Source organism: Rhipicephalus microplus, chromosome 6 (assembly GCF_043290135.1).
Source record: "Rhipicephalus microplus isolate Deutch F79 chromosome 6, USDA_Rmic, whole genome shotgun sequence".
Lineage (NCBI taxonomy): Eukaryota > Metazoa > Arthropoda > Arachnida > Ixodida > Ixodidae > Rhipicephalus > Rhipicephalus microplus.
The window spans coordinates 182,340,508-182,368,302 of record NC_134705.1 but is presented as its reverse complement, the minus strand read 5'-3'; the positions used below and the strand labels follow the sequence as shown (position 1 = coordinate 182,368,302).

The 27,795-nt window shown below is 44.6% G+C and overlaps 2 protein-coding genes across 3 annotated transcripts in view; both read left to right on the top strand.

Moving 5' to 3' along the window:
• Nucleotides 1–27,795, top strand: part of LOC119167041 (cathepsin L) — a 181,558-nt gene that overhangs the window by 145,292 nt on the left and 8,471 nt on the right. The window contains exons 1-11 of one of the 2 annotated variants that reach the window (XM_037418450.2): nt 5,489–5,866; nt 12,200–12,307; nt 13,754–13,834; nt 14,671–14,715; nt 15,583–15,688; nt 15,947–16,060; nt 17,000–17,154; nt 20,261–20,357; nt 24,084–24,164; nt 25,627–25,746; nt 26,252–26,316. In XM_037418450.2, the coding sequence (XP_037274347.1) occupies nt 5,663–5,866; nt 12,200–12,307; nt 13,754–13,834; nt 14,671–14,715; nt 15,583–15,688; nt 15,947–16,060; nt 17,000–17,154; nt 20,261–20,357; nt 24,084–24,164; nt 25,627–25,746; nt 26,252–26,316 (1,176 nt within the window). In that variant the 5' untranslated portion in view covers nt 5,489–5,662. Of the gene's footprint in view, nt 1–5,488; nt 5,867–12,199; nt 12,308–13,753; nt 13,835–14,670; nt 14,716–15,582; nt 15,689–15,946; nt 16,061–16,999; nt 17,155–20,260; nt 20,358–24,083; nt 24,165–25,626; nt 25,747–26,251; nt 26,317–27,795 lie in introns of those variants that run through there. The other variant, XM_075867210.1, reaches the window with a different exon arrangement.
• Nucleotides 1,979–4,282, top strand: LOC142765069 (thyroxine-binding globulin-like). The gene is made up of 2 exons (XM_075865634.1): nt 1,979–2,447; nt 3,699–4,282. Exons 1-2 carry the CDS (start codon nt 2,288–2,290, stop codon nt 3,932–3,934), a joined length of 396 nt encoding a protein of 131 aa, XP_075721749.1. The 5' UTR covers nt 1,979–2,287; the 3' UTR covers nt 3,935–4,282.

The following is a 27,795-nucleotide window of genomic DNA, read 5'->3' as shown; positions in this document are numbered from 1 at the left end:
TTCACTTTGAGATCATAGGACCTTTTCCCCCGGCTGGACACTACCGCTGATGCCTCAATGCCATCAACCGCTAAACTCGATGGCCCGAGGCATGACTTTCGAGGGAATCACCACGGAATTCGTCGCCTCGGCTTTCTTCACTAGCTGGATTGCTCGTTTCGGCGCCCCCCGCCGTGTAACCACCGACCAAGGACGACAGTTTGAGTCGCACCTCGGACTGACTATCGGTTTTTAACGCTTGAGGACCACCACTTACCACCCCTGTGCCAACGGAATGATCGAGCGTTTTCACCAACAGTTCAAGGCAGACATTATGTGCCACCTGGAATCAACCTGGCTCGAGGCCATCCCGGCTGTCATTCTAGGACTTCGCGCCAGCTTCAAGCTGGACATCCTCGCTACGCCAGCAGAGCTCGTCTACGGAGAACCACTCCGTCTCGCAGCTGAATTTCTCGCAGCTCTGCCATTTAGCACTACGACGTCAGACCCCACCGACTTTGTCGCTTGGCTCCGGCGCACAATCGCTGCCTTACGCCCATCGCCTGCCGCCCGCCACACCAAGCCTACACCTTTTGAGTTCAAGGAGCTGGCATCGTGCACGCACGCTTTCCTCCGCGACGACATCGTCCGCTGGCCCTTCCAGCCACCCTATAGCGGGCCCTACCTAGTAGTACATCGTGACAAGACCTTTACTCTGCGCCTAAACGGGAATGACGTCCGCGTCTCGATTGACCGACTCAAGCCCGCATACATCACGGTGAACGAACCGGGCAGCGCCACTCGTTCCTCAGGCATCCGAATTCCACAGCCACCGACATCGCAGGCCGCTCTTTCACGACACGATCAGGACTTCTCGTACGACTGGTGGTGGTAGTGGTTCATGTGGAAAAGGAAGAAGGCACCTAATTTCTGTCTGCCTACAGGCGACACGGCGCAGTGCCTACTCGTACGACTCCCAAATCTTTACAGACCCTGAGGGCTCTGTACTCCGTGAGGGGGAAGGGGGGATGATATGGCGACCACTGCGCACAGTCCTGTGCGTCCTTTGTCTCACCACTGATAAGCCCGGCGTGACACGGCCACTTCCTGCAACACGCGCGTCCGATAACGGACAGCGCCACTGTTCTTTCACCGGAGGCGGACGTCACCACAGACGGCTATATATCCCTAGCTACCAAGCTTGGTTTGAATGATTGTTTCTCTAAACGTTCGAGCGCAGCATCGGCACGCTTGCCCTGCTGTTGCTACCACGTTAATAAACATCGTTACGTTTAACGTTGGGATCAGTCCTTCACCTTCTCTGCATCCCATGCATACTTTAGTGGGTGAGGGAGGAGCTTAATCCCCCAACCCCTCCCCGTGGCTACGCCACTACTGTACCTGTGCGATATATGGCATTCCTGTCTTAGTCAAACCATGAAATAATCCTGTCCACGGTACTGCCACACCGCATTCTAAGGCCTCATTCCGCGATATCTTACTCTTCGTAGTGTTTTGTCGACCGATTAAGGGCGTTCCAGACTCATAATCACATCTGTAGCCAGGCGCCGGAATGAAACACCTATATTTACTTATTCGAATTTGTCCCAGCATCGTCCGACGTTCAGGTTATGGCTATGCAAATTTTGGCAATACTTTTCGCAGAGGACCCCAAATGTTGCATTCGTAGAATAGTATAACTGTCCGTTCAAGCGCACGAATAAACAGAAAGGAAGAGAGGACAAGCGCTTTCTCGCAACTAAACGATTTATTAAATAGAGAAGAATATATAACTAGGCAATCAAAAAACAGCCAATCCAAAAAAAAACGCATGCCTGTGCAGGCAAAAAAGAAAGTGTTTATTCGTGCATTTGAACGGACAGTTATACCACGCATCTAGCCAAACTAGCCCAACTTTCGATTCTGCTGCAATTCATAGAATGGTTTACTCCCCAATTTAGCTCCCGAAAAGGGACCAAAGGCTGTCAGTTGTGTGCAGCACGTCATTGCTTCATTTTCGTTTTTGCATCCAATGAGAAACTCGTCTTCTTTTGGACTCTTCCAGTTGCGTGGGGAGGGGACAGTGCGTTGAAAACCTTACTCCACCCACGTGCTCACGTCCACGTTCTCGTCATTCGTCTTCTCATTCATTTCGATTCATCGGCGTCCCAGGTGCGACGACATCGCGGCGACCGTGCTCGAGGTCCCGTACAACTCGCCGCTCCTGGAGTCCCTGGTCGTGTTCCTGCCGGACTCTCCGTTCGGCGGACTCGCGTCGCTCGAGCGGAGTCTCTCCAAGGACAAGATCATGGAATGCCTGGACCGCCTTGAGCAGCGTGGTCTCGTCGATGTCACGCTGCCGAGGCTGAGACTTTGCTGCGCCATGGACTTCGCTCGACTTCTGCCTGCGATGGGCGTTCGGGACGCGTTCGGAGACGCGGCGGACTTCTCCGACATGACCGGAGCAGGTACGTCCCTTTTCGAGTTACGGCTCTTCGACTGTCGATGAGAAGTTTTCAACATTTTAAGCCGGAAACAAGAAGGGTAAACGGATAATGACGAAACCAAATGTAACATTCATGATCATCTTTCCATATTATGGCCACGTGGCAATCGGTGCAGAAAGCTTAATAAATGGCTAGTATACGCGCCCTCAGGGAGCAAGGGGGCATACACGGTAACTCAAGATACGGACTTTCGTACTGTACTACTTCCGTGAAAATCTAGACAATAGAAAAAAATCTTCTAAGCTAACAAAAACGTCTCCTGGTCCGGGGGAATCCGCACGGCTTTCTTCGTATCGTCGTACTGCGAGCGGGTGGCTGCCCATCTCCCTATTTTATGGTAAGCGCACTACAATCTCAATTTATTCTTCGAATTGAGATTGAACGAATGCATGGTTGTTCTTTTCATTCTGGCGCGGACGCTTCGTATTCGGAAACGTGTGAAGAAGTGGAAATCGCAAGAATGTGTATCCTTAAGAAGTTATTTTCACAATATTTGTTTAGTGCTTAATGTAGTAGTCCATTTCGGTCAGCAATCGCATCTCGCTCATAAGATATTGCACCGCGCTCTCCTCGGTGAATCAGTGGCTAGGGTGCTCGGCTGCTGAACTGAAGGTAGCGGGTTAGATCCCCGCCGCGGGGGTCGCATTTTGATGGAGGCGCGATGGTACAGACCCGTGTGCTGTGCCATGTCAGTGCACGTATGCCAGATCGTAAAACAATTTCTGGAGCCCCATACTACGGCGTTTTTTCATAAATATATGGTGGTTTTTTGATGGGAAAACCCCACCTTTTATTAATATTGTTCGACACAGCACCTCAACCATGGGCGTAGCAGGGCTTTGTCTTAGGGGTGCAAAACTATTTTGCATTGTAAAGGGGTACAGGGGAGTGGACAAGCGCCTATTTTGTCTCCCCTTTCCTACGCCCATATCTCGTATACGCCGTTGCAGACCATCACGAAATGGGGGTTGAAGAGACCTCAGAAGAGTCAGAAATATACTTATTTTGAGGTTCTGGCTGAGATCCCGATGACCAACAGCTACGATCCACTCAGGATGACAATGATCATACACGACAGCGTTGAGAATGCATTACGAAAGCATTATGTTGATGGTAATGTACAGATGAATATCAGCATAATAAAAATGCCTACAATGTATGCATTCTTCAGCTCGCCATCTTTCCAATCTTTAACATTTCTATGCGAAACAGGCGCTGCAGGACGGCTGAAGGTGTCGGCCGCCAAGCACTTCGCCGTGTTCCGGCTGGGTCTGCGTTCGGCGGCGGCGAGAAGTGAGGCGCGGTTGACCGGTCTTCCGCCCATCGCCGACTGTGCGGACGGCCGCAACCTGGAGTTCACGGTGGACCGACCCTTCCTGTTTCTGGTGCTCGGCAAGGACCCCAGCAGCGTCGTCTTCCTGGGATCGGTCACCAAACCAAGCGTCTAGGATGGCTTGTCATGTCCTCCGAGATTCTGGACGCTTTCTGACGCGTCGTCACGGAGGCTGCGCGCGAGAAGTCGGGTCGTCCACCTGCCGGCGGCTTTCTACTCGCCACGCGTTACTAGCCACCCTAGCGTTACTCATGAGCCGGGCGCCGCCATCTTTGTGGCAGCGCAATCTGTTTATTTTCCGCGGAACTTTAATTAAGTTACGTTTGTAATTTTGGTGAAATAATTTTTGATTTATGCGTCATCTGTTTCACTTGTTTCAGCAGACGCCGTGGAAAATTCTGCAGCGTTGTATGATATGTTTCGTTGTTGTGTTGGAAGAAATGATTTGCCTCAGTGAAGAAGTCAAAACAAATAGTATATATTTTTAGTGTATTGCCCTTTGAGCGGACTATCCCTCGAAAGGCAATGCCATTCGCAGCGAACTATTACGTTCGAAAATTTTGCGCGTCAGATAACTGCTTCCTTGTGTATTTCGGGGATGCTCAAAATTCGTGTGACTCTATTAAATCTAATAATATATGGCACACAACCCATTAAATTCTTGGCAGCGAAATGGCTCAACGCGGCAACAAACTTATAGAGGCTTGTAGTTTTGTGAATGGGCAACCCATTGTCGAGCTGACAAAGCATATATTCGAGGCAGCCCGTTAGCCTGCCTTGCAAGTTGATATTGTCATCGGAGCCTGAATGCGATTGCTCACTGGCGCTTGTTACAATGACAGATACTGAGTCTGTATTCTTGCACCTGTGACGCAACCTTTTGGCAAGAAAACGTGGGATATATGGTATTGATGTTTTTATGTACACTTCATGTAACGATTACACGTCGACGCTTTTGTCGGAAAATAATAAAAGAATACAAGAGCATAGTTACTCGAGAAAAATGAGAAAGAAAACAGAGCCGCAGGCAGAATCTACAGGAAAGGGGGGGGGGGTGTAAGAGAGGGGGCGCCCCAATGCCGGCCATGACGAGACCGACAGGTTAGTCAATGCAGAAGGACATTTCACACGAATATGCAGCCACTCGTAATGCTTACCAATATGTGTATCTTATTGCTACTGCATATAATGTAATATATCCAAAACTTCCGGCGAGGGCAACGTTGGGGGTAGGGGTAGGGTGCTTGCAAATTTTCTCAGACGCCCATGTGACTAATGTATGGGCTTGCTGGTGTGACGTGACACAAGTGCGCAAAATACGAGGACGAAGACCAATGTGCTCGTCTGCTGTGTCAGTCTTTGTCTTCTACGCATTTACCGATCTCGAGAGCCGACGATGCGTGACGGCTTCTCCGCATAACACAAGTGGTGGTGGTGGTGGTAGTGGTTAGAAGATGAGAAAAGGCACCTAATTTCTGCAACCCGGTCGGGAGCACGGCGCACTGCCTAAAGAAGTGTGCAGAGAGAGGCAACGCAGCGTTGGTTGAGAAAGAGAAGGGGAGGAGGCAAGTTGGCAAAGTTGTCGCTACTCTCTCCAGCAGGAAAAGGTTTGAAACTTGAAAGGCGAGTAGGTGGCGCTGCGTGCGCAGCCACAGGAAAACATAAACACTGGGGAAAGCGAGGTATCCGTGGCGAAAGCGTCAGTTTTTGCTGTCAGCTGCGCGTTGATTGAGCCTCCGTCCCACCGCTGTGCCTGTGGTGGAGGTCCGTATACGCGGTTTTGCGGAGTCCGCAGACGACTTCTTCAATCAAGTGACTCGTCTCACGGAAGGATTTGAACGCAATGAAGTTGTCCATTGCGACAGCTGTCGCCGCGCTCTGCGCCCTGCTGGCGCTCGGTTCAGCGGCTCTACTGGGCGCACCGATGAAGCACGACGCTAAAGACTTTGAAAACTATCTCGACGAAGCTCACTATGTGGCGGCGACGCAGGTGGACGGCCGCGAATTCTACGACACCGTGGTCGAAATCCTGGAAGCCGAAACGCAGGTGAGCCTCTCGGCAGGTATCGGCGATTGTTTCGCTGTCGCGCGCGGTTGCGACGGAGTCGCGCCACTGACGCACGATTGCATGCTCACTCACTCGCACGTGATTCTAGCGTCGTGCGATCCTTTTGGACTGCCGTCAAATGGGGTGACGGTGACTAAGCAAAAGGGCGCGACTCGCTGCCGTGCAAGCGAGTTGCTAATTAAAGACTGCGGTGTTGAGAAAGTTTGCTAGCGCGCTTGAGGTTTCGAGGTCGAATCCTTCCTGTGCACGCGAAGTTAAGTGTACGCATGATAGCCGACTGCACGCATGAAGAAACGAAACCGTGTTTCATACTGTATATACCTCTAACCGTTTATATATAACGCGGGGGTTAGAGACGTTAATAAGTGTACTTTAATTAAGCAACACTGTGAACGTGCATGATGCGCGCATGAATTCATTCGCGTAATTACATGGGTGATTCGCGTTCTTATTAGTGCTCGAAAATATCTACCGCCTCCGTATAAATAGTTGTTCTTGCACCGTTCAGATATAGCTTAATTAAATGCGCGTTATGAGGAATATTATTGAAGCTGAAATGTCGCGTTGTGAGGAATATAACGAGCTGGCAATGTTGTTAAGTCGTGAAAAACAATTAATGTCGGTCTTTCTGAGCGGGAGCCGCGACATATGAGGATTGTGCGGGTGCATGGATTGACCGTGTAACTTATTCTGAGGACCGTTGACACCAGCGGTACCGATACCACCGGGTGAACTGGTACAGAGAGGGAGCAAGAGACAGAAAGAAATACATTTAATTTAATTAATCATGCTAGTGCAAGCGAGGGAGGGGTCCTTGTTTCAAGAAAGCCATAGTGATACTTGCGGAGCTTAGCAGGGCAGCTTTCATGTGATCATGCCATATGTCTATGTCTGATTAATGTATATTGTTCAGATCGACCCCAGGATAGACACTTGAAACAATTCATAAGCACACATTTGATAACGAAATGCTAAGGTCTTCACATTGTACCATAAGCCATCTCTCTTATAGCAGCATGAAAAAAAAAAGACTACTTTCGAGAAATTACATACTTACACCGCCGTTGCGCATTGTTCGTATAGAAACGCTGAGCTGTGTACATATCTTATCTGCAGAATGTGCAGTGCTTGAAAGCCTTATTGGATTGGCACAAGTCACGCATATCGTAGCCGTGTGTTCATCAGACAAAGGCTTTCGTGATAAACCTACTTGGGAAGAATCGCCTGATGTTGAGATTCGGCCACAAAGCCCATGCTGTGCCAGAAATAACTTTTTCCAGCAGAAAGCTGGGCAGCTTTCCAATTGCAGTTGCTGTGTACATTATCGGTTCCACAAGGGTTATACTGTAGGCAGTTATCAGGCACTTTTTCATCATCTGTACATTGGTCATCCCATGGGGTTTTTCAACATCATCGCTTGCGGGGACTTCTCTTGAGATTGTTCTGTGCTTTAAATATGACTGGTTCGCCGTGTATTTCAGGTGTATTAAAGTGGCATTCGCTGCTACATTTCAATATTTAATTTAAAATACCTTTAATGCATAAGCATGTGGCCAACACACCAGGAAATCCTTCTGTCACAAATCTCTCAAAGATAGCTCAGCTGGTTTTAAACTCTAATAGTAGCTTCTCAACCCTTTAATGCCTCAATTGTAAAACTACCCAACAAAATAAAAGTTTTCTTTTTCCAGCTTTAAATAGCAGCCTTTTAATGATTGCACCATTAGATCATCTAAAATGCAGCCATAATGCATACTTTTATGTACGTTGCAAATTCGCCGTACACCAGAGAAGCGAGGACCTTGCAGCAAAAAACACACTTCATTACTACATAACATGTCATGTGCCACCTATTGGGTGCGTACACACCAAATAAGGAAAATTATTGAAGATAGAACTTGCGTCACTCAGGCGAAAAACAATGTAGCAGTGAGAGCTGTAGCACGCGCTTCATGATTTATACTATCAGCTTGGCAGTAAAGGGTTAAGTAAAAAAAGATGCAGCGAGTCATGTCTGGCAACATTGCTAAAAAATATTTAATAACCGATTGAAAATTCCAACTTACCCAATCCTCAACATTAGTAGTGCATAAAATATCCTAGACGGGACGGCGCCAGGTTTTTCGTGCTGAAAGCTATGTTCCCCGTGAGTACTTGACAGCCGGCGTTAAAGGTGGCATGCGTTTCGTCACTCGCTCGCTCCGAAGTTTTTCGGCATGTCGCGGATTCGCGACACTCGGCAGTAAAGGGTTAAGCAAACAAGATGCAGCCAGTCATGTTTAGCAACATTGATAAAAATATATTTAATAACTGATTGAAAACTCCATGTTACCAATCATTAACATTAGTAGTGCTAGGTTAGTCTATAGACTATAATCTATAGAGTTTACTGTGGTGAAATCACTCAAATATCAACACCATCTTTCCTCAATTGCCTCCCGAAGCAATGAAAACATCTCAAAATGTTTTGTAGAGCAAGTATTCATAAACTTCTAAGCAGTAAAACAAGCGAAGCAGCCACTGCATCTGCAGAGGTATCTGTAGTACATGCAGATTTGTCGATGCGGTACACACCACATGGCTCTTGGCATACACCATGCTTCACGCAGCCCAGCCGAAATTTGCATGTCTGCGAAAGTAAGGCGTGTTTTGGGTGTTGTGCACAAAGGGAGGCGCCAAGCATGCCGTCATTACCACGCGTTGCCTACAGGGCGGAGGCTCCCAGGTGTTTCCTGCCCGTCTAGTTGATTTACTGGAGCGACGCCACACCCGATATTTTCCTGCCTATCGTGTAATGCAGGGCTTACCTCCGTGCCTCTTTATTTATTTTCTTTCTTTTTTGTTTGAGTCCTTGCTTGATTTTTTTTCTTCTGGTAGCGCTGCCGGGCGAAGTGCGTATGCGCCTTCCATTTCCTGAGACTTTATTTTTGGTAAACTTTGATTTTTTTTTTGTTTTCTTCATGCGTATAAAGAGACGTGGTGGCACCTTCACACACCACACCCAGAACAAACAGGAGGTCTTTGACTACTGCTGCATGCAAGGGCATTCTTTTTCATTCCTTTGTTGCTTTTTTTTGTTGCATCCTTGCAAAAGTCAAACTTAGTTTAATTTTTCATTATTCCAAACATACTGCAAACCCATAACAGACCCGAGACCTGAGTGCTATAGAAACAACCGAAGGATGAACATGGTATGTGGTATAGGTGAATGTCTGTTCTGAAGTTTGATAAAGTCTGATAGTCTGATTCGGAACACAAATGAATCGAACTTTGGCTAATTGAAGACTACACTTTCTGGCAGCTGTTTTCAAAATGTATGGGTCAACCAAACTGTCAAGACAAGCTGCGATATGGAGCACACTTTTTTCACTGCCTCTAAGCAGCAAAAGAGCTGCGAGTGCACGGCATCTATCTGGCAAAAGTCGGCAATCCTCTTACAAAAGGAATAGAGGAAAAATAATTGTTGTACACTTTTCCATATATTGACATAGCTGCATCCCTATATAGCTGCATCAGTGGGGATCGTAAATCACTTGCACACCAAAAAGTCATAATATGGCAATGCACAAACATCTCCATCCGAAGAATTGCAGCTTTCAATTGTTGAGTGTGAAAGACCAAGTTTGAACATGTTTGCTCAATTGTATGCAATGCTAAAAGGTTTAGTCCTTGACAGCTATAAGTACAGGAAGGATCAGCAAACTCAAGACACATGTATAAAAAACTGATGTGTGATGAGCTAAATTAGAGAGCGCAGGAACTATCAACATGGTAACGGGCTGAAAGAATATAATATTTGCACTGAAGAGGTTAAAGTAAAACAAAAAATATATGTTGTATTTACCATATATAAAATGTGCAACATTATTAGGGGTGAAGCTCCTTATGGGGTGGCTTCTGCGTCCCTCGTTGTACTGCGTAACCACAGGTGGCACATACCAGAAAGAGGGGTCCTTAGAATGTCCACTGAATGGCAGCACTTGTATATGATGAATACATGATGAAAAGATGTGAGATGTGAGGCTGTACTTGGAGTGTTAACTAGATAGACGAAAGGACGGACTGACAGACAGACAGACATAGGGGTGAACGCACGAACGGACAGACGGAAGGAAGAACTCTGGGAAAAGTGGTGTGCGTAAATACAAACGACCCAGAATTATGAACCGACTCACCCAGCTGCAAGCTTTACTGGAATCAAGAACAAATGGATGGACGGACTGATGAACGCTTCGCCCCACCGTTTACATTTACTCTGTGGATATGTTGTGATTTTTTCTCTACTCACTTGGTCTGACAAATTGAGTAAATAGTCTGAATGAACTGTCATGGCTTGAAAACAGTACCAGAGAACTTTATGAAAAAGTAATCCTGCAATGCTTTAGCTCGGTGATTGTTCGTGGATCCCATTGCTTGTACTGTGTATTCTCGGGTGCCATTTATGGGCTTGCAGCAAAGCGCCGTCCTTGCAGCTCCCACGTAAACACGCCAGAACGGAAACATAATTAGTTGCAAACTGGGCGTGTTGGTACATCTTTTCAAATAACTGCAGCACGATAACATAGCAGACAAAAACGAAACAAAGATGACAGAAAAGTTCAGGGCTGATCGTTTCTGTCTTGTTTTTTTTTACACTGCAATTATTTGAATAGATACATCGTTTCACTAGGAGTAGTTACACCAGAGCCAGCTCTCAAATGAAAAGCCTGCTGTCTAAATTGTCTAAACAACAGTACTTTCTCATTTTGTGGAAACATGTCTTGAAGCTTCGTTTCAGAAAAAAAAAAAAAGATATATACTCACCATGACACTGTCTTCTTCTAGAACTTATTTAATGTAAACTCTGCTGCAGACGTTAAACAGTCTTATCAATAAAATAGGTTTATTGAATAAAAGTATCGAGAGCCCTCCACTATGAGATCTCTGGTAATCGTATTGTGGTTTCAGGACATGAAACTCCAACAATTATTGTAAGTTTTATCTATATACTTATATATTTGATGTATTTATAGTCTTGTGATTATACACGATCAATATATTCAGTTGTACGCTCATCAGTATTGTTACAATTGTGCCCTTTTGTTTTTCAGGAACGTGTCGACAAACTGTTTTATAAAAAAGTATACTACGCAGACACATGCCACGAGACACTTATTTTTCTGCACTACTCATTGCCATTGATCTGGCGATTGGTCGAATAACGCATCTATATTAAAAGGCCTGTGGAACACCCACACCTCTGGAAATTTTTCTATGCCATTTAACTAACTATAAGCCAAAACTGTAAGTATGACATGCACAGCAAACGTGGTGGTGGTGATAACTGCGGTATTAATTGTGAAATGTGCTCCGGCATTGATCAAACTGTGGCACTAAGCTTCTCTCTCTCGGGGCCCATTATGATCTAGTATGCGCTTGCTTATTATAAAATTTCTGGCCACCTTCAACTCAACATCTTATTTGTTATTATTATATGAAGATACTAACAAGCCTTGTAGTCGAAATTGTGTGAGAGTATAATTTCTATAGGGAGATACATACACTCCAAGAACATTACGTTGTATAACATCAACACAAACCAGCATTTCTCTGGGAAAAAATATAAATAATATTGTAGAAAAAGCTACACTGCATTATGAATCTAATGAAAAAAGTGTATATATATATATATATATATATATATATATATATATATATATATATATATATATATATATATATATATATATATATATATATATATATATAGATGAAATAGATGATGAGAGTTTCTTCCGGCTACCGTAATAAAAGTTATAAACTTCGAGAATAGTGCAGTATAGGAAACAAAACAATAAAATATTTATTTAATCCTAACAGTTTCGGCTGGTGGACCAGCCTTCTTCGGAGGATGTAAGATCCTCCGAAGAAGGCTGGTCCACCAGCCGAAACTGTTAAGATTAAATAAATATTTTATTGTTTTGTTTCCTATACTGCACTATTCTCGAAGTTTATAACTATATATATATATATATATATATATATATATAGCATAATCAAACATTTACTCTGGTGTTTTATTTGATAGGCTGAATTAAAATGCTGTACTGAAGCAGTATAGTTCAGCAGCTCCACAAGAAAAGCAGCATAGACCGAAGAAGCCCTCTTCCATTGCAAATACATGCTGTACTGCAATAAAATGTCCCTCCCTTGGTATTTGAAACACCATTATTTCATTTTAATCTTTTGTTATAGTGTCACTCTGAATGGCATAGTTATTGCAACTGCATGCTTAAATGCTTATTACTTCTCTCTCACTCTCAATGCCCACAGGTTGTCTCTGGTCTCATAATCAGACTCAAGATGAAGATGACGGAATCGGTCTGCAAGGTGTCGAAAGGCAACTACACCAAAGAGCTCTGCACTCCAAAGAAGGGGAAGGTAAGATGTATCACAACGTTTTGCTTTATTTCGCATTTTAAAAAGAAGCTGTGCATGTCTGGGCTGCGTCTCTCGTCATGAAAAAACCCCCAACACAGAAGTATGCCACATAAATTGGGCAAACCCAGCTATTCAGCACTGGTTCACTTAAAGTAACGAAGAAGTTGTTAAGGGGCGAGAAATGTTTGTGCCACTGAAAAAAGGCAAACACTTCTTACAGTTTGGATCACGCCTGAAATGCCTAGCTTATGTGTGAAGCCAAACAAGACGACACGTGCCACAGCAGAAACGTACGTGCCGGTCAGATGAAAAATTCAAAGTAGTGAGCAAGAAGTTCAATGGGGAATTTTTGGGCAGACATATTGAATTTAATATCGGAATGTGTGTAACTGATTAAAGTTCAAAATTCTGCGTGACCTCTGTGTTACGTAATTAACAGCTGCGCTGGTCGTCGACCTTCACAGTGTGGAATGACTCCTCAAATTGTTAAAAGATTATGATAGCTGTTACGGAGATGCTACGCAGAAGCTTGTATCATTGTCATGGTATAATCATTGTAAAGCCACCACCCTATGAACGGCACACACACCATTTGCCTGCTAATTTAGAGGATCTCCAAAAAAAAAAAGGTACATGCATTCGTCAAGAAATCTTATAAAGTGAAGCAGGTGCGTTCGCAATGTTCCGTTCAATTCACTTGGAAAGGGGGCGGGAACCAATGTGATGCATCTGCATCTAGCTGTAGATGTAAGTGTTGTGCACAGGCATACTATAAAAACACTAGTGCTCCCACTGAACATGCATGCATATGTTATGGCCTGAAGAAAAAAGATGATGCTTAACATCAAGCCGACATTTCTTACTTTCCTGTACACTTGCAAAATCTGACAGTTTGCCTTTGGTCTTACCTTGCATGCTGTTTCAGTCCAATGTCTGCTATGTTTCTGGGGTCACTCATCGCACCACCATTGTTGGATGTCTGCTCGCTGCCATGGTTTTGTGCCTTCTGCATAACAGGAGTTGCTTCGCGTTCGCCATCGCACTATTGTTTCACACCTTCATTCACTTCAGAGTTAAAGAGACTTGTTGCAATGATCATTGCCTATTTAATGTGCTTTACCTTGCATTATCTTTGTGCGTCTGGTATGTTCAGGTCATGAACTGCCTGCATGACCTGGCATTCTTGAAAGCAAAGCGGTGGGTGTCAGGTTTTTGAGAAAGGAAACAAAAGCAAGCTGTGGCGATTGTGGCAGTGGGACAATAAAACACGTGGTACTGAGAGTCCGAACACATTTTTAAGTCTGTAAGCACGAACATCTGAGAAGTTGAAGGGAGGTGCTAGACCTTGATATCGTGAAAGTTTAAGCTTTCAGGTAAAAGTGGGACATAATTCTTTCTTCATTTTTTTTTACTACCATTTATTCATCTGCCCTTGTTTTTCTGCAGCCAGTGAAGATCTGTGAAGCTGAAATCTACAGCAGAGACTGGGAGAACTATCGGAATGTCAATTCCTTCACATGCGAAGCGGTAGGCACACCTTTCTTTGCCCTTATCTTTTAAAGACGATACTATTTTTTGGGGTACTTGAACGCAGAAAGTTTGGTCCGTCTTTCTGTCTCCGTCGCACGATTTGGCCACCCGGCCAAAGTTTAAACACTTGCTGAACCCCAAGCCATTTTGAACTGGTGGCTGCATTCGGACTTGTGAACATTGTCAGTCAAAAAGCAAACATTACCTATATTTGAGGCGCAACATCAATACGTAAGTACTAAATGGTGTGTTCGTTTAATAGAAAATGCATAGATACCCAATTATACTGACCCTAGTGTTTATTAGGCCGCACAGGAAATGTGACGCTACGCACACGAAAGACTGCTGACAGAGGACTATCTCTCATCTTTTGAGGACATTTGCAGTGAATCACGCAGATATGCGGTCAGTTTTTTTCATTCCATATCACAAGTGGGTATCAACTAAAAAAATTTTCTATTCCAATCGTGTTCACACACCAATATTCAAATTCGATTCCCGTCCAAAGTTTTGCTGTTCGCACAACTCTTTCTTTTTTTGCATATTCTCAGCCATGGCTTTTGCTCTTCTTTTTATGTTCTCCATTTGTCCGCTCGGCATGAGCTCTCGTGACGTATATTTATTGCGTGTGCAACAGTTTTCTTTCCCAATGTAGCGCTTCAACAGTACCGTCGATTAACTGGCATTTCATATTGCAGCGCTCGCACCTGTAAGTGATTCCCATCAGCGAGTCACTTTCTTTTCTGCTGAAATGAAAAGATTGCAGTTAAAAGCGATGCTCAATCACCTCGGTTTCTGTTGTCTAATAATTTGACATTTGCTTCTTGTCCCAGGCAATGTCAATCGTCACACGAATATCCGGAGTTCTTGACCCCAAGGTGTGTATTGTGTGCCTGTCAAAAATGGTTACAGTTACATTGTAAAGTATTTAATCTTCGCAACCTATAAGAATTAGCATAACAGTACTACTTTATGATGCTTCATTTGCATCTAATTAAGCTTTGAACTATGAACATGTATTCTAACAATAAAAAAAAGCAATATGCAGCCACTTCACCTTGGACTTTTCCATCTGATATTTATTCTAGCTTCATTATTTGTTACCTGCCTGCAAAAATGTCCCCTTATACGCTAGAGCAACAGTTATGTACAGCTTCTATAATATTTTTGCCATGGTTATGAAAATTTTTTTACAAAGACATTTTTGAACACACATTTTCGGTGACTGATTCGCCCTTTTGCAGCATATGAAACTAACTTGTAAAATTCTTCAACAAAAAGTAAACCTATTGACTAATAAGACAATTCGCATACTTTTTCAACCAAGTAGTGTTACATTTTGGGACAACTCTACTGTATCTTGTGATAAGTTGTTTTATCCAGTTACATCCTGACATGGACGGCAATTATGTTGTATCTTGAATATGTGCATCAGATGTTCTCTGACAAGATAAATTATCCTTGAGAACTAAGTGTTGGTGTAGAGGTTGCAGTTTTACATTGTGTAAGCAGCTATACAGTTCAGCTTTCTAAAATGGAGGACCAGTGCAAGACAGTTCAGAACAAAAAAAACATGCCTCCATCTACGAGTTCTCTTGTACCATTCACTCATAATGAACTTAGCCAAACTGATAGCCTGTTACATAACAACTCGACCTTAATTCAATGGGGGCCCAGGATACTGTGATTGGGCATTACTTGACAGGCTGATGTGAATGTGGTCATTTGTTTGTTTTTTCCTCCAGGATCTTACGTTCGCCTACCTGTCGAAGCACCTGAAGCTCTCCCAAGAGCGGTCGCTTTTCAGCGTGTTTGCCCGGACGTACAACAAGACATACAAGGACAAGGAAGGTAAGGAGGCACTCAATTTTCTACTTTGAGTATATGTGAGATTTTTCTCTGCATTTATTGTTTTAAAAAGCCGTATGAAACCTCCAAGTCATGGCTAAAGAATGAATAATGAGGGTCTAAAGCATAGAAATCATAGATCCTTCATTCTGCACATGACATATATGTCCAGTGAATTACCTGTGATGATGATGGCAATGCTTCTATTGTTTTTGAACAATTGAGGAGGTCTCACCTGCTGCTACTTTTTTATTTTTCCAGAGCACGAAGCTCGATTCATGATCTTCAAGAACAACTTGAAGAGGATTGCACTTTTTAACCGACTGGAAGAAGGAACTGCACACTACGGCCTTACGGAATTCTCAGACCTGTCCCGTAAGAGAACTGGCATTTTCAACAGTCGTTTATCTTGTTATCATATTTATTTCTTACAATGGCAAAAGCTTCCTCAGTGTTCAATATCTTATAACGACACAACATGCGGTGCCTTGGCATGTTACCTCCACCGAAACGATGAATTAAACATAATAATAAAAAATGCCAACAGAATTAGTTGCTGTTCTGTTTTCCTCCTCTTAAGGGGCATCATATTTTCTCGCGTATAACCCGTTCCTGTATGTAACCGGTATTCACAAGTCGAAACTGCGTAAAAGCTTGTAAATATATTCATATCTATATTCCTGCGTAGTGTTCGGAAACTCCCTTGCTTGTATTACTGTGAAGCCACACCACAAAGCCACCTTGCGCACCAAAATTCACGTATAACTTTTATTTCAACTCTAGCTCCAAATTTTCTGTATATTATTTTGTCAGCGTTATGCATGAGAAAAAAAATGACATACAGCGAATGTTGGAACACACCCAGACTGAGCGTCGCAGCCTTGCGTAATGAATTTCAAGCTTTGTGTTCATAAGCTGCTTAGATGTGTAGAAAGGTACCAGGATGTACCAACCGCAAGTCACCTGGTGTGAACTGGACAATTGCATTTTTGCCCGCTAATGAACACCGCTTAGAAACGCAGTGAAAGTTGATGCTGAACACTCTCTGCGCTTCTTTACACTCCTTATTATCAATATGCAATACCCCAGTCGGCTAAGTTACTATGTTTCATATTTGCCATGTAGAAAAATATTTGTGTGCCCTGTAAGCCTATGTGTTCACTCTAAAAGAGGACTGCGCCGTGGAACTGCATGTGCAGCCACACGTTGTGTTTTGCTCGTATCGCCCGTGCTTGTTTGTCGTCGTCATGGGGCAGTGTCTTCATCTGCATTTTTTAAAGCACAATCTCTTAATCGGAGACGTCTGTATCGCAGCGAGCGAGTTTGAGCGTCACTACCTCGGCCTGAAGAAAGATCTCGCTGAACACAAGGCCGAAGTCAAGCCAATTAAAGTGGGACCCGTGAACGAACCGCTGCCAGACCTTTTTGACTGGAGGACCAAGGGAGCTGTGACGGAAGTGAAAAACCAGGTAAGTAAGCATTGGAGAAGTGTATCATTAGCACGTGTACAAATATTTTTGGGGTGTGCATACAGGATGGGGTCACAGGAGACCTGGAGAGTTCTCCACAATAATAAAATTGGGTTTGAGTGAAAAAAATAGGGTGCTCCAAAAGTTCCTTTTTTTTTGTCAGTTCTTATGGTGTGAAGTGAATTGATGGCAAGTGAGGCAAAGCACTGAAAAAAAAATTTAGCAGCATTTTCAGGTTATGAATGGCAGGTTAATAATGCTGGAAAAGACCTATAGCTACAGTAGAGCCTGCTTATAACGAACCTGAGCGTGACGGGGCATTCGTTCTCTGTATCCCAAAGTTCGTAGTAAATGAAACACAGCTTTTAAAAAAAGTTGTGAGTGAAAAACAAACTTTTTTGCACCAGATAGTCCGTGATGCACGTGTTTCGAAGAGCAGAAGCGATAAAGGTGGTCTCAAGTTCATTTAAAACGGAAGGGTGCTCGTTCGCCGAGGCCCGTGGCATAAGCTGCATGAGGCACTTGCTCCAAAGTTTCGTCGTTCTCGCAATATGATTCCTCCAAATCGCTCTCGTCACGTACTTCATTCACAATGCCCCAACCCGTGCACGGTTCCGCTGTGTCGGCATCATCATCGGCCGTAATTAAACCATCGCAACAGATGTCCCATCCGCTCTCCCAGGTCGGAGTCGATGACGCGCTGCCACAAATCGCCGCCGCAGTTCGGAAGCTTCAGGCTCGGCATCGGGCCCTACGCCGACGAAGTTAGCCTCGCAAAAACAGTTTAGCCGTCACCGCCGCCCACAAAATATTCACCATCTCCACAGCTGAATACAGGGACGCCCAAAGCGGCAAGTTGGCTGCCAGGTGGTCAACAGCTATGAGCAAGCGCTATGCAACGCGGCACCTAACGTGCGGCTTACGCTCAAGCCAAGTGAATACACTTTAGACGTTTTGTTCAGCGGCAGGAAAAAACGTGCTAGTCCTTTCGTCGGCCATCATGACCACACACGCACACCAAAAGAGAGCAAGTCGCGCACACGCGACACACATGCCAGTACGCGTGGAACAGCTCTGGGCCAGTTTCCAGTCGGAAAACAAACTAATTTGAGCCAGCGTGGCAGGCGTCGTGGAGCAATGGAGACGGGCGAAGGTGTTGTGATCAAGAGAGGAGGGCAGACTTGCGAGAGAAGGGCAAGGAGTTGCGATAAAAAGAGGGGAGGATGTGGTAACAGGGCGACCTTGAAAATTAAAACGCACGGGAAGGATGCAGGTTGGGTAGGTTGCTTGAAAGGTCCGCGAAACTCGCACGTAGAAAAACTTGGAAAGAGTGCCTGCGCGCGCTGAAGTGAAAGCATGGCTGCCTGGATTAGTATGCGTGGCGATGTTCGAAGAATCGGCGGCCGTGGTCAAAAAATTATTTTGTTGCGCTGGTGGGTTTGCGTGGCCTCATGAACTTCGATATTTCGCGATTCATGCCACGCAAATTAACAGCCGTTTTTGCACTTTCGCACGCACGCGGAAGGCATACCGAGTTGAGTGCAAAGTGAGCGAAAGCAAGTCCTAAACACGAAACGAATCGCAAATTATCAGAATCGGTGGGGTAGCGTACTAGACGCAGACTATTGGATACAGTCAGTGGCCAACGATGTTGGCAAATAGTCTGATCATTCCAGGCCGGTGACGCCAACGACAGTGCCAGCAATCAAAAACGGGGTAGATAGCCCACTGGTCTTCGAAAGATCGGTGGCAGTGCGAAAACACGACGGGCCTTGTCTGGCGATGCGGGGTACTCAGAGTAGCGGGGGGGACAAAGGACGGAGGGGTGTGTAACAAAAAGCAGTCGGGGCATGGAGGAAGGAACCAGTTTTCCTTTCTCCATGGGTTGGGGAAAGCGACGACCCGAGGGTTGCGGAGGCAGGGCCGACGTTTAACAATAAGAATGTATGGGCACTTCGCCGATGCCTGATCGGTGGTCGAAATTGGTTTCTCGGGAAGTCGGCAGACCGCTGACTCCGTTCACTGTAACCGATCAGCGGCGCTCGGAGACGAGACGCTCGTTGTAAGTGCTATTTTGTGCCATTGAACTAATGTATATTTTCACGGTCACGCGGATATTGTTCGTTTTAAGCGAAAGTTTGTTTTAAGTGGAGCCGTTATATGAGGGCTCGACTGTACATGTAATGACTGCATATTGTTTCAGTTTAATTCCTGCACAAGATGTGTCGCTTCAACGAAATGTGCTGCACATTCAAGTCTTTCTTGACTCTCCATTAGTGTTTCACAGAACTTGATGAATCAAAACTACTGCCATGACAGTGCTTGTCATGCACACATTTTCGTTTTGACCGTAGGCTTTGACGCACCACTTTCTAAAGAGAACGAAGTCACTGCTGAGAAGTAACTCCTTTGCAATTTCTGGCTTGTTCATGACTGTAGCATGGTAAAAAAAAAAAAAAATTACCGCCTTTGAAAGTCTCCTAAAATGGCGCTTTGAAGTGCCACGCAAAATACTTTCATTGTTTCATTGTCGCCATCATCAGAAGATGGCTTCAGCACGAGATCGCCTTGCGGCAAAGGACAGCCACTTGGTATTTCGTAATTTGAAAAATGCAATTCATGCCTGGTTTAAGAGATCGCATCTTGTACAACGCTAACGTTTTGCCCTCGGGTGCACAGTAAGACTATCTAAGGCAGTGGTTCTCAAATGGGGGTCCGCGAAGCCATTTCTATGATCTACGAAACCCTCACTTGCATTTTTCTTTAAGCATGACTGTGCCACGTATTGATGAACTGTCCAAAATGAAGCGATGTGGCACGTTTGTTTGATGTTTTAAGTAGCAATAAATGGCACCTGTTTCACGCTTCAGTTGTGTTTTGACTAGCCTTAGTCATTTCAGTTTCAACTTGCCTACGTACCCCCCCCCCTCCCTCCCTCCCAACCGGTGCAAGGGGTCCCCCATCACTTCCGCCAGTTCACAAGATGTCCTCAACACATCCAGGGCTGAGAACGACTGATCTAAGGCATTGAACTGTAAAGTCTGGCCTTTCTAATCTTTCGTTATGTGAGAAGAAGCTGCCAACTACTCTCCTAACTTGCCTTCAGGGTGCGTGTGGTTCCTGCTGGGCCTTCTCGGTGACTGGCAACGTGGAAGGCCAGTGGTTCCTGTCACGCAACAAGCTTGTCTCGCTCTCCGAACAGGGTGAGGCTTTTTTTACCCGGGCCTTTCTAACGTATGTCTCCGTCAAATGCTCAGCAGGCCTATACTGATTTGTGTTGGGGTTTAACACGGTTCACGAGATTGTATGTGTGTATGTGTTCAGTGTCCGTGCAAGGTAAGGTAACTTGGAAACCTTAAGGGGAGATGCTACTCGAAAAACGATTTTCTTTAATAAGAGTGAATTTAACACAAATTGGCATGCTAATAGAGTTTTTTCTCCTCTTTTCAAATATGTCATTTATTTTCATGTAGATTGCTTGGTTTTCTTTCTGCAGGTCAGATACTGCAAAATTATGGCCATTGTTATGCAACAATTCTGACCTATAAAAATTTGAGATAAAGCATGCAGATATAACTGACTATGATCCTTTGGAACTGTAGAGTGCGAAAAACTATATTAATTTTGTGTGTAAAAAGGTGAAATACAATAATAAAATAGAAAAATTTACTATGGCTCTAGTTGCCATGGGCTTTCAATGTTATGTAATTTTTGAAAAAAATAATCAAGCAGCACTGACAATCTGAATAGATACTTGAACTCTATGGGCCTTCATCATGCTATGTGCAAAATTTCATAGAGGTATGACAATTCTAAGTATACGAACTAGCGTGTATAAGAAGCACAGATCACACAAAACTGCAAAAGGAGAAAAACGCATTTGAAAGTTTGAAACCTTTTTTTTTATCACAGAGTTGTTAGAAATGCATAATCTTTGGCCATAATGTTCAACAGAACTTTGAAAAGCACTGCAAGTTACTAGAACTGTCCTGCAGCATAGGTTGTGCCCTCACGGTCCTTGCGAGCACTCTCTTCTAGCCGTGCCCTTTTCACTTCACAACGACGGTGGGCCCTTGCTTCTGCTGTCAGACGCTCGGACATTCTCTTGATGCGCCTCGCATCGCGGGAATCACTGAAAGTAACTAGATCTCTAGATGGCAGTATGTTGAGCTCTTCCAGGATGTGCTGGAAAGTAGCATGACCCTTGTTGAACCACAGGATTGCCATAGCTGCGGCAGTCTCGACAACCGTTCGGGAGACAAACTTAGTCTTGGGGCAAAGTAGCCAAATTTTGCTGTTCAGGGATTCCGATGCGTTTTGGGTTTTCCCTTTGATGCATCGAGCAAGGAGCTTCTCATCCATTAGCCGCTTATAAATGGGCAAAACAGCCAATCTCTGTGCTTTTGTCAGGAGAGGTGTGTGGCGTGGTGCAGGTTCACCAAGTGCTTCAGCGCGTTGATGTTTGCACCACGTCTCTGTTCCTGCAGGGCAAAACTTGTGGCTGCCAGCATTGTCAGTTGAGCATGAGTGGAAGTACGAAGCCCATACTGTAGTGTACATATCCCGTACACTCCCCCTGTTGCTTGTTATGGCAATCTGATAGTATGTTTGGAGCTTGTGAATGGCTGGCTCTTTCATTTTCTGCCCTCGTAATGGCACATGCAGCTTCCGTAGCGCGGTGCCAAGTCTCTTGACCACATGATTAGTGCAGTCTTCTTTTTCTATATTGACAGCACCATAGACTTTTGACTCTGCAACTGCACTATATGCTTTGCTGTCACCGTCACTCAAGAATGTCATGAAATGCAGTGGGGTGTCATAAGTCAATGTTCTCTGCCAAATGCGCATCGCAGCCTCCGTTTCCATGGCATGGGAGGAACAGTCTGCATTTTTTTCACAGACTGGGCCATGGAATGCCTGCGACACTTCTTCGTCTGGGCCCATATCCTTGTGCCTACTGCATGTCGGGCAGTAATTTGATATGACCTCGAAGTCTAAGCAGAGGCCAGTATCTAAGGAGATAACTGCGCCAATCCCGTTGTGGCTTTTGTGGCCCCTCTTCTGCCAAGTGCCGTCGAACATAACAGCCACATCAGTTTCCCCTGCTACTTCTTTCGTCAACTCTCTGGATTGGCGCAAGTTTTCACTCACAGCTGCCATGGCAGCGGTGTGCACCTTCTTTGCTATCGAAAAAAATCCTCGGTGGTGCATTGGCTTTGGGAGTCCAATAATGGAGCAAAATCTCGACAATTGCTCATGCCCAATGCCGACAGCGCGTGCAGCCACCACCGCCTTCACATTTACAGCGAAACTATCTCGGGAGCTCCCACTGTCGTACCGTTGGCTCACTCGGCTGCTGCCGTCTGCCGTAACACGCAGTGACGTATAGGAGCACGAAAGAACAGTCACTGAGCATTCGCTGCTTTCGCAATGAAGTTCGAGGAGCGACGAAAGTCCCTTGCGCTTTTCTGCCGGCTCCCGAACGGCAAGTTTTTGAATACCGCAAGCAGGGCATGCCGCACCTGCCACAAGTGCTGTCAGCAAGAGGGTGTCGCACAAAACTGTCGTTGCACAAACCTCATCGCGCTGTCTTTCGTCTTTTTCGAAGAAGCCGAGCTTCTTTTTCGAAGCACTGACGAAAGAAAGCGCAGCGTCAATCCCTTCATCGCAGCCACTGTCGCTCTCGCACTCGTCGATGCCGCCGTCAGGCCTAGCACCCGTAGGCGCGTTCTCGTTCGTCGCCGTCGTTCGGGGCGCTTTACGCCGCCTTCCCTTGAACTTGTGCTTCGTTCGAAACTTCTGCGGTCTCACGTTGCACTTTTTCGGGCTTGTCATCGCGGAAATGTGCGTAGACGCGCAGAAAAGCAGACGGACCAAATGACGATGGCCGCCACCAACACAGCTGACAATGACTCGGTAGCCAATGGCGATGCAGCTTAGGGTGCCGCGCGTTTCAAACCGCTCAAACCACGTGATAAAAAGGCCTCGTTTTTTATTTTTTTTGCCCACGTACGAAACTGGCGGTCGTCGGAGCTGCAAGAAGAAGGCCAGCGCAACTTTCCCAACCGATCGCGATGGCCGGCGGCACTGCGACGGGGAGCAGCGCGCAGTCAAAGATGGCCAATATCGGCGCAAATTCACGAAATTTTGAGCCACCGCAATGCCTTCATACACATTTTTTTGCATTTTGCGGTCCGAATTCCGTTTTGAAATTTTCACAGATGAAAGAAGAAGGTTTGAAGATTGCAATGCAATAAAAATGAGAAATACGAGAAATTTTGCTAAAAACGCGATTTTTCGACTCGCATCTCCCCTTAAGTGTAGCAACAATTGGTATGCACTATAGACGGAGATAAGTGAATTCTTTCGCCACGAATGTGGTCATCAAAGCGGACTCTGATGCAAGCATATGAGGCGATATTGCACTGACATGGTGTAAACTGAAGACGTTGAAAATAGGAAAGTTCTGTGTCCACTGCTTAGTGCTAAATTGACACGTTTTGCTTCGTAAGCACTGTTTATCATCAACACTGAAGTCAATACTGTTGATACTGGGAGAAGTGTTCGAAAGGTATCGAAAAAAAAAAAAAAAAGTCGAGAGAAAAGAAAAAAAACGCATCACAACTGCTTGTTGGGCAGTTTACAACATCTGATCAGACCACATGTTTTCTTATGTTAGGAATTTTACTACCTGACTTCATGCCTTTAAAGGGCTAAATGTATTGGCAAAGGTATATGTGTGGATTACACATTGCAAATGGACAAATCTATTTGTATTTGTTTTTATTGTGTAGTATTTTTCTCTCCTGCTAAGTCACCATTTGTCTTTTCATCACTGAGAATTCTGAACTTACCAATTCCTTGGTAATACTGTTATCATCGACAATGATTTCTCTTATGCACACGCATTTCTGCTTGTTTCACTTCAGAGCTTGTTGACTGCGATCACGGGGACCATGGATGCAAGGGTGGTTACATGGGCCAAGCCATGAAAGCTGTTATTGAAATGGGTACGATTATTGCTGTGACACTATCATGACGTACATAAAAATGTTCTAGTTCACACACCTCTTCCTGTGCCTCTATTACACTAACACTTCAACATACTCTATATATACTCTATATGTTGCCTCTGTGTATTCAGTGAAGTTTTGATATGTGTAGACACTTCGGTAGGTGGATGACAAGGCTGCTCATATTGAGTACAGACTTAAAACGTTGGAGCTGTGTGTGTACAACATTGTGCTAGGTGCTCCAACTTCCTTTGCGCTATAGATCACTTTGGTGGTAAGATTGCGCGCGCTCTTTGCCGCTCACACTAGACTAGAGCACGCAAAGCGTCTTTCGCTGTGAAAATTTATTATGTAGAATGAATTTGAGGCATGGTGAAGCCTCAATATAATGCATATGGATATGTATAGGGAATCATCATTGGAGGTTGTGCAGGACATGGTGAAGCAGCGTGTTCATTTCAGAGCAGCGAGTTAGTTGCCAAAATTGTCGATTTCTTCCGCTGTGGTGATCCTCGCTGTCCACACTGCATATGAAAATTAGGAACTAAGCCAGAGCGAGTAAAACTGTTGTACAGAACAGGTCGTTGCAGGGTCGTTCTACTGTACTAACTGTCGTTCCCACGACATATGATAGACACTAGCTCTGGAGTTTTCATTTAGCTGTGATGATACAGAACTTTGGCACTGAGGGGACTGCTTGAAAATGTCTCGTTTTGTCTCCTCGTTTTACAGCGAAAGCTGTTATGAGATCGCTACAAGGGCCGATTTTGTAATTGTGTGCCACTTCCAGTACATGTAATCACTATCATGTGAAATAAGGGGCAAAAACGAACTAAATAAAAATGCTGAGGATAGAATGAGATATCAAACGGGGCCATCTACGTGGCAGCCCAGCATTCTACCACTGAGCCACGCCGGTGTTTGAAAATCCGTTGCAAACTGACCCTAGGTAGACTTTATGTTGGGTAAGGAATCGCATTGACATGTGTAACAAAGCGTTTCAAAACAGTAAAGTTACAATCAGGTGTCGCACTAAGTGAATTGTGTGACAAGTGGATCCTTGAACGCTCCAACACATTGCAAAAGTTTCAGCCTAATTCCTCATGGTCATCAACCGCAGAATCAACAAAGTGAACATGATGCCTTACAAGAGTGTAGCAAGTACCATGCTTCTCCAAAAAAATGTCTAATAATAGCACCACGGATGCTTCCCTACTGCAAGAAAATTATCATGATTGATGGCATAGTGGGCACCATGCAAGTGTGCTTGTTGTAGTTGCCCCAAGAGTGTTTTAGAAAAGGCTCCAGAATGGCCACTCTTCCAGCTTTTCTTGTGACCGAGCTGCAGATTCCGCACATGCCTGGCGGTTTTTCTTTTCTTACTTTAATTTTCTTGGTCTGCATGAAGTGAATGCAAATTTTTGATTAACACAGCCTCACTCAAATGCATTTCCTTCAGGAGGTCTGGAGACCGAGTCTGAGTACCCTTATCGAGGCGTAGACGGCACGTGCGAGTTTAACAAGACAGAGTCCAAGGCCCAAGTGCAGAGCTTCGTCGGCTTGCCCCAAAATGAAACCGGTGAGAAAGCAGTCAGCTTTTGTGGCTTTCTGTAGATTGACTGATTCAATGACTGATTGATTCATTCATTGATTTGTTCATCCACATTCAGTATTTCCTGCTTGCTTGCTTTCAAGATGTTCGCTTTTCAAACGAGAGTGAAGTCAGAAGAAATGTAGCAGGTTTTATTCAAAGTGAAACTTTACAGCCTCAATTTCTTGAGTCTACCTAATTGATGCTCGCAGTGGTTTCACGGTTCTGTCTTCGCAAAGCATTGAGCAGCCCATTACAATGTTGTCGTTGGGTGTGGCTAAAAATGACCATCATGCCAAAGATGCCATGGATCCGACGTCTTCTTATCATGTTTAGGGCCTTTGTCGAGATGCTCTTCGTTTCCCATGACGAAAGCGTTATGGAGAGCTGATAATGGAGATTCTTACAGCCACGTACCTCTGATGTGTCTCAATTATTCGCGCTTCTTTTTCGTTAGAGCTGAAGTCACCGTCTCTTTCTTTCTGTCTTCCAGAGCTGGCCTACTGGTTGATGAAGCATGGACCAATTTCGATCGGAATCAATGCCAACGCAATGCAGGTTTGTCAATGAGGCAGCACATTGTCGTGTTGCTTTTCACTGAAACATTCAGGGGGGAAGGAACACGCTCCTTAGTAGACATAATGCAGAAATTCTGAGCTATGCTGACGTTCGCAGATTTTACATTTTTGGAGCCATGGAGGTGCTGTTCTTGAGATGGCTTAATGAACTGAAAACACTGTCGAAGTGGTGCGATAACTGTGCCAATTGCGCCAAACTGCACCAAAAGGTGAAACCTGCTACGCCATGCTACATTTTGGCCGAAATATCGTAGCTCGCGCCAATCGTGCACGAAGACAGCATTTTCGCAGTTTTTCAGAGAAAAAGAATATGGCAGGCACTCGAGACAATGTTACCACTGTAATACTTAGTGTTTATGAGAATAGACAGGTGAGTGTTATTGACCTAGGCACAAACCTGTCACACATTTTTAATGCACTCGTATAGCATAATCAGTGTTTTGTAGTACCAATAGAGCATACTGTGAGATTACATTATATTAAGTTCAATGTAATAGTTTCTAACTGCGATAGATCAAGTTAGAGAAATGTTATGATTTGTGCGTCTTGAGGACGACAATCTTACTTGACTTGTTGACTCCATAGGGTGAGCGGTACTTGAACAAAGACCGGACCATTATGGTTTAGTGCGGTACTTGAACAAAGACCGGACCATTATGGTTTAGTTTGCTTGTTTTAGAGAAATTGCAGTACTCTTTGCTGCAGTTCACTTCTATGAGATTTTAAGCAGAACCCTTAAAGCTTAATGCCATACAGCGGCAATACAACGGGCTTCTTGTCTAAGGATGACATTACATGTTAAAAAGGGTATTCAAAAGTAAATATTGTATGTACCCTCTCATTACAACAAACTTTCTGGAGTGTGGTTTAGATTTCAAGCACGAAGGACCAGTTACGAAACCCTTTTTGTTATTATAACTGGTCACGAACCAGGGTAGTAGCAAATCTGGCCTTTAAATACGGCGGCAAGCACTTATCCATTGAACGACGGTCTATGCTGCAGTGAAAGGAGCTTGTGCTCGTGCTTCCAGTACACAAGCTGAAGTGTCAGAAAAAATCAAAATCGTTTGCAAACATGAAGTGAATTTCAGAGAAGTGTGAGGTAATCCAAGGTCTAGGGATTCAGGAAACCTAAAAATATCTATCGACAGAAAAACTAAGAGCAGTGTCTGAATTTCATCTTTATGAGTATTTCAAGTAAACATGCTTGCATGTGGCCGTAAATCGACTTAGTGATGCTACTACATGTGGTACAACTGCCACAGTGCCCGGGTGACATGAATGTTTGCGTTCGAAAATGTGTTACAAATTACTGCTCCAAAAGGTAGTTATGCTGCTCTAAAGCAAGGTTTTAGCTGCTCTAGAAGTTGGACCAGAATGGCTTTGATCAATTAAATCACTGAAATAATTCGCGTACTACTGCAACCAAAATGTCAAAGGCCTGTAGAAAGCTGATTAC

Bases quoted from the DNA above. Each gene is read 5' to 3' on its own strand.
- LOC142765069 (XM_075865634.1), top strand. From the start codon at position 2,288: ATGGAATGCCTGGACCGCCTTGAGCAGCGTGGTCTCGTCGATGTCACG. The intron at 2,448-3,698 runs GTACGTCCCTTT...TATGCGAAACAG, and splicing joins CTCCGACATGACCGGAGCAG to GCGCTGCAGGACGGCTGAAG.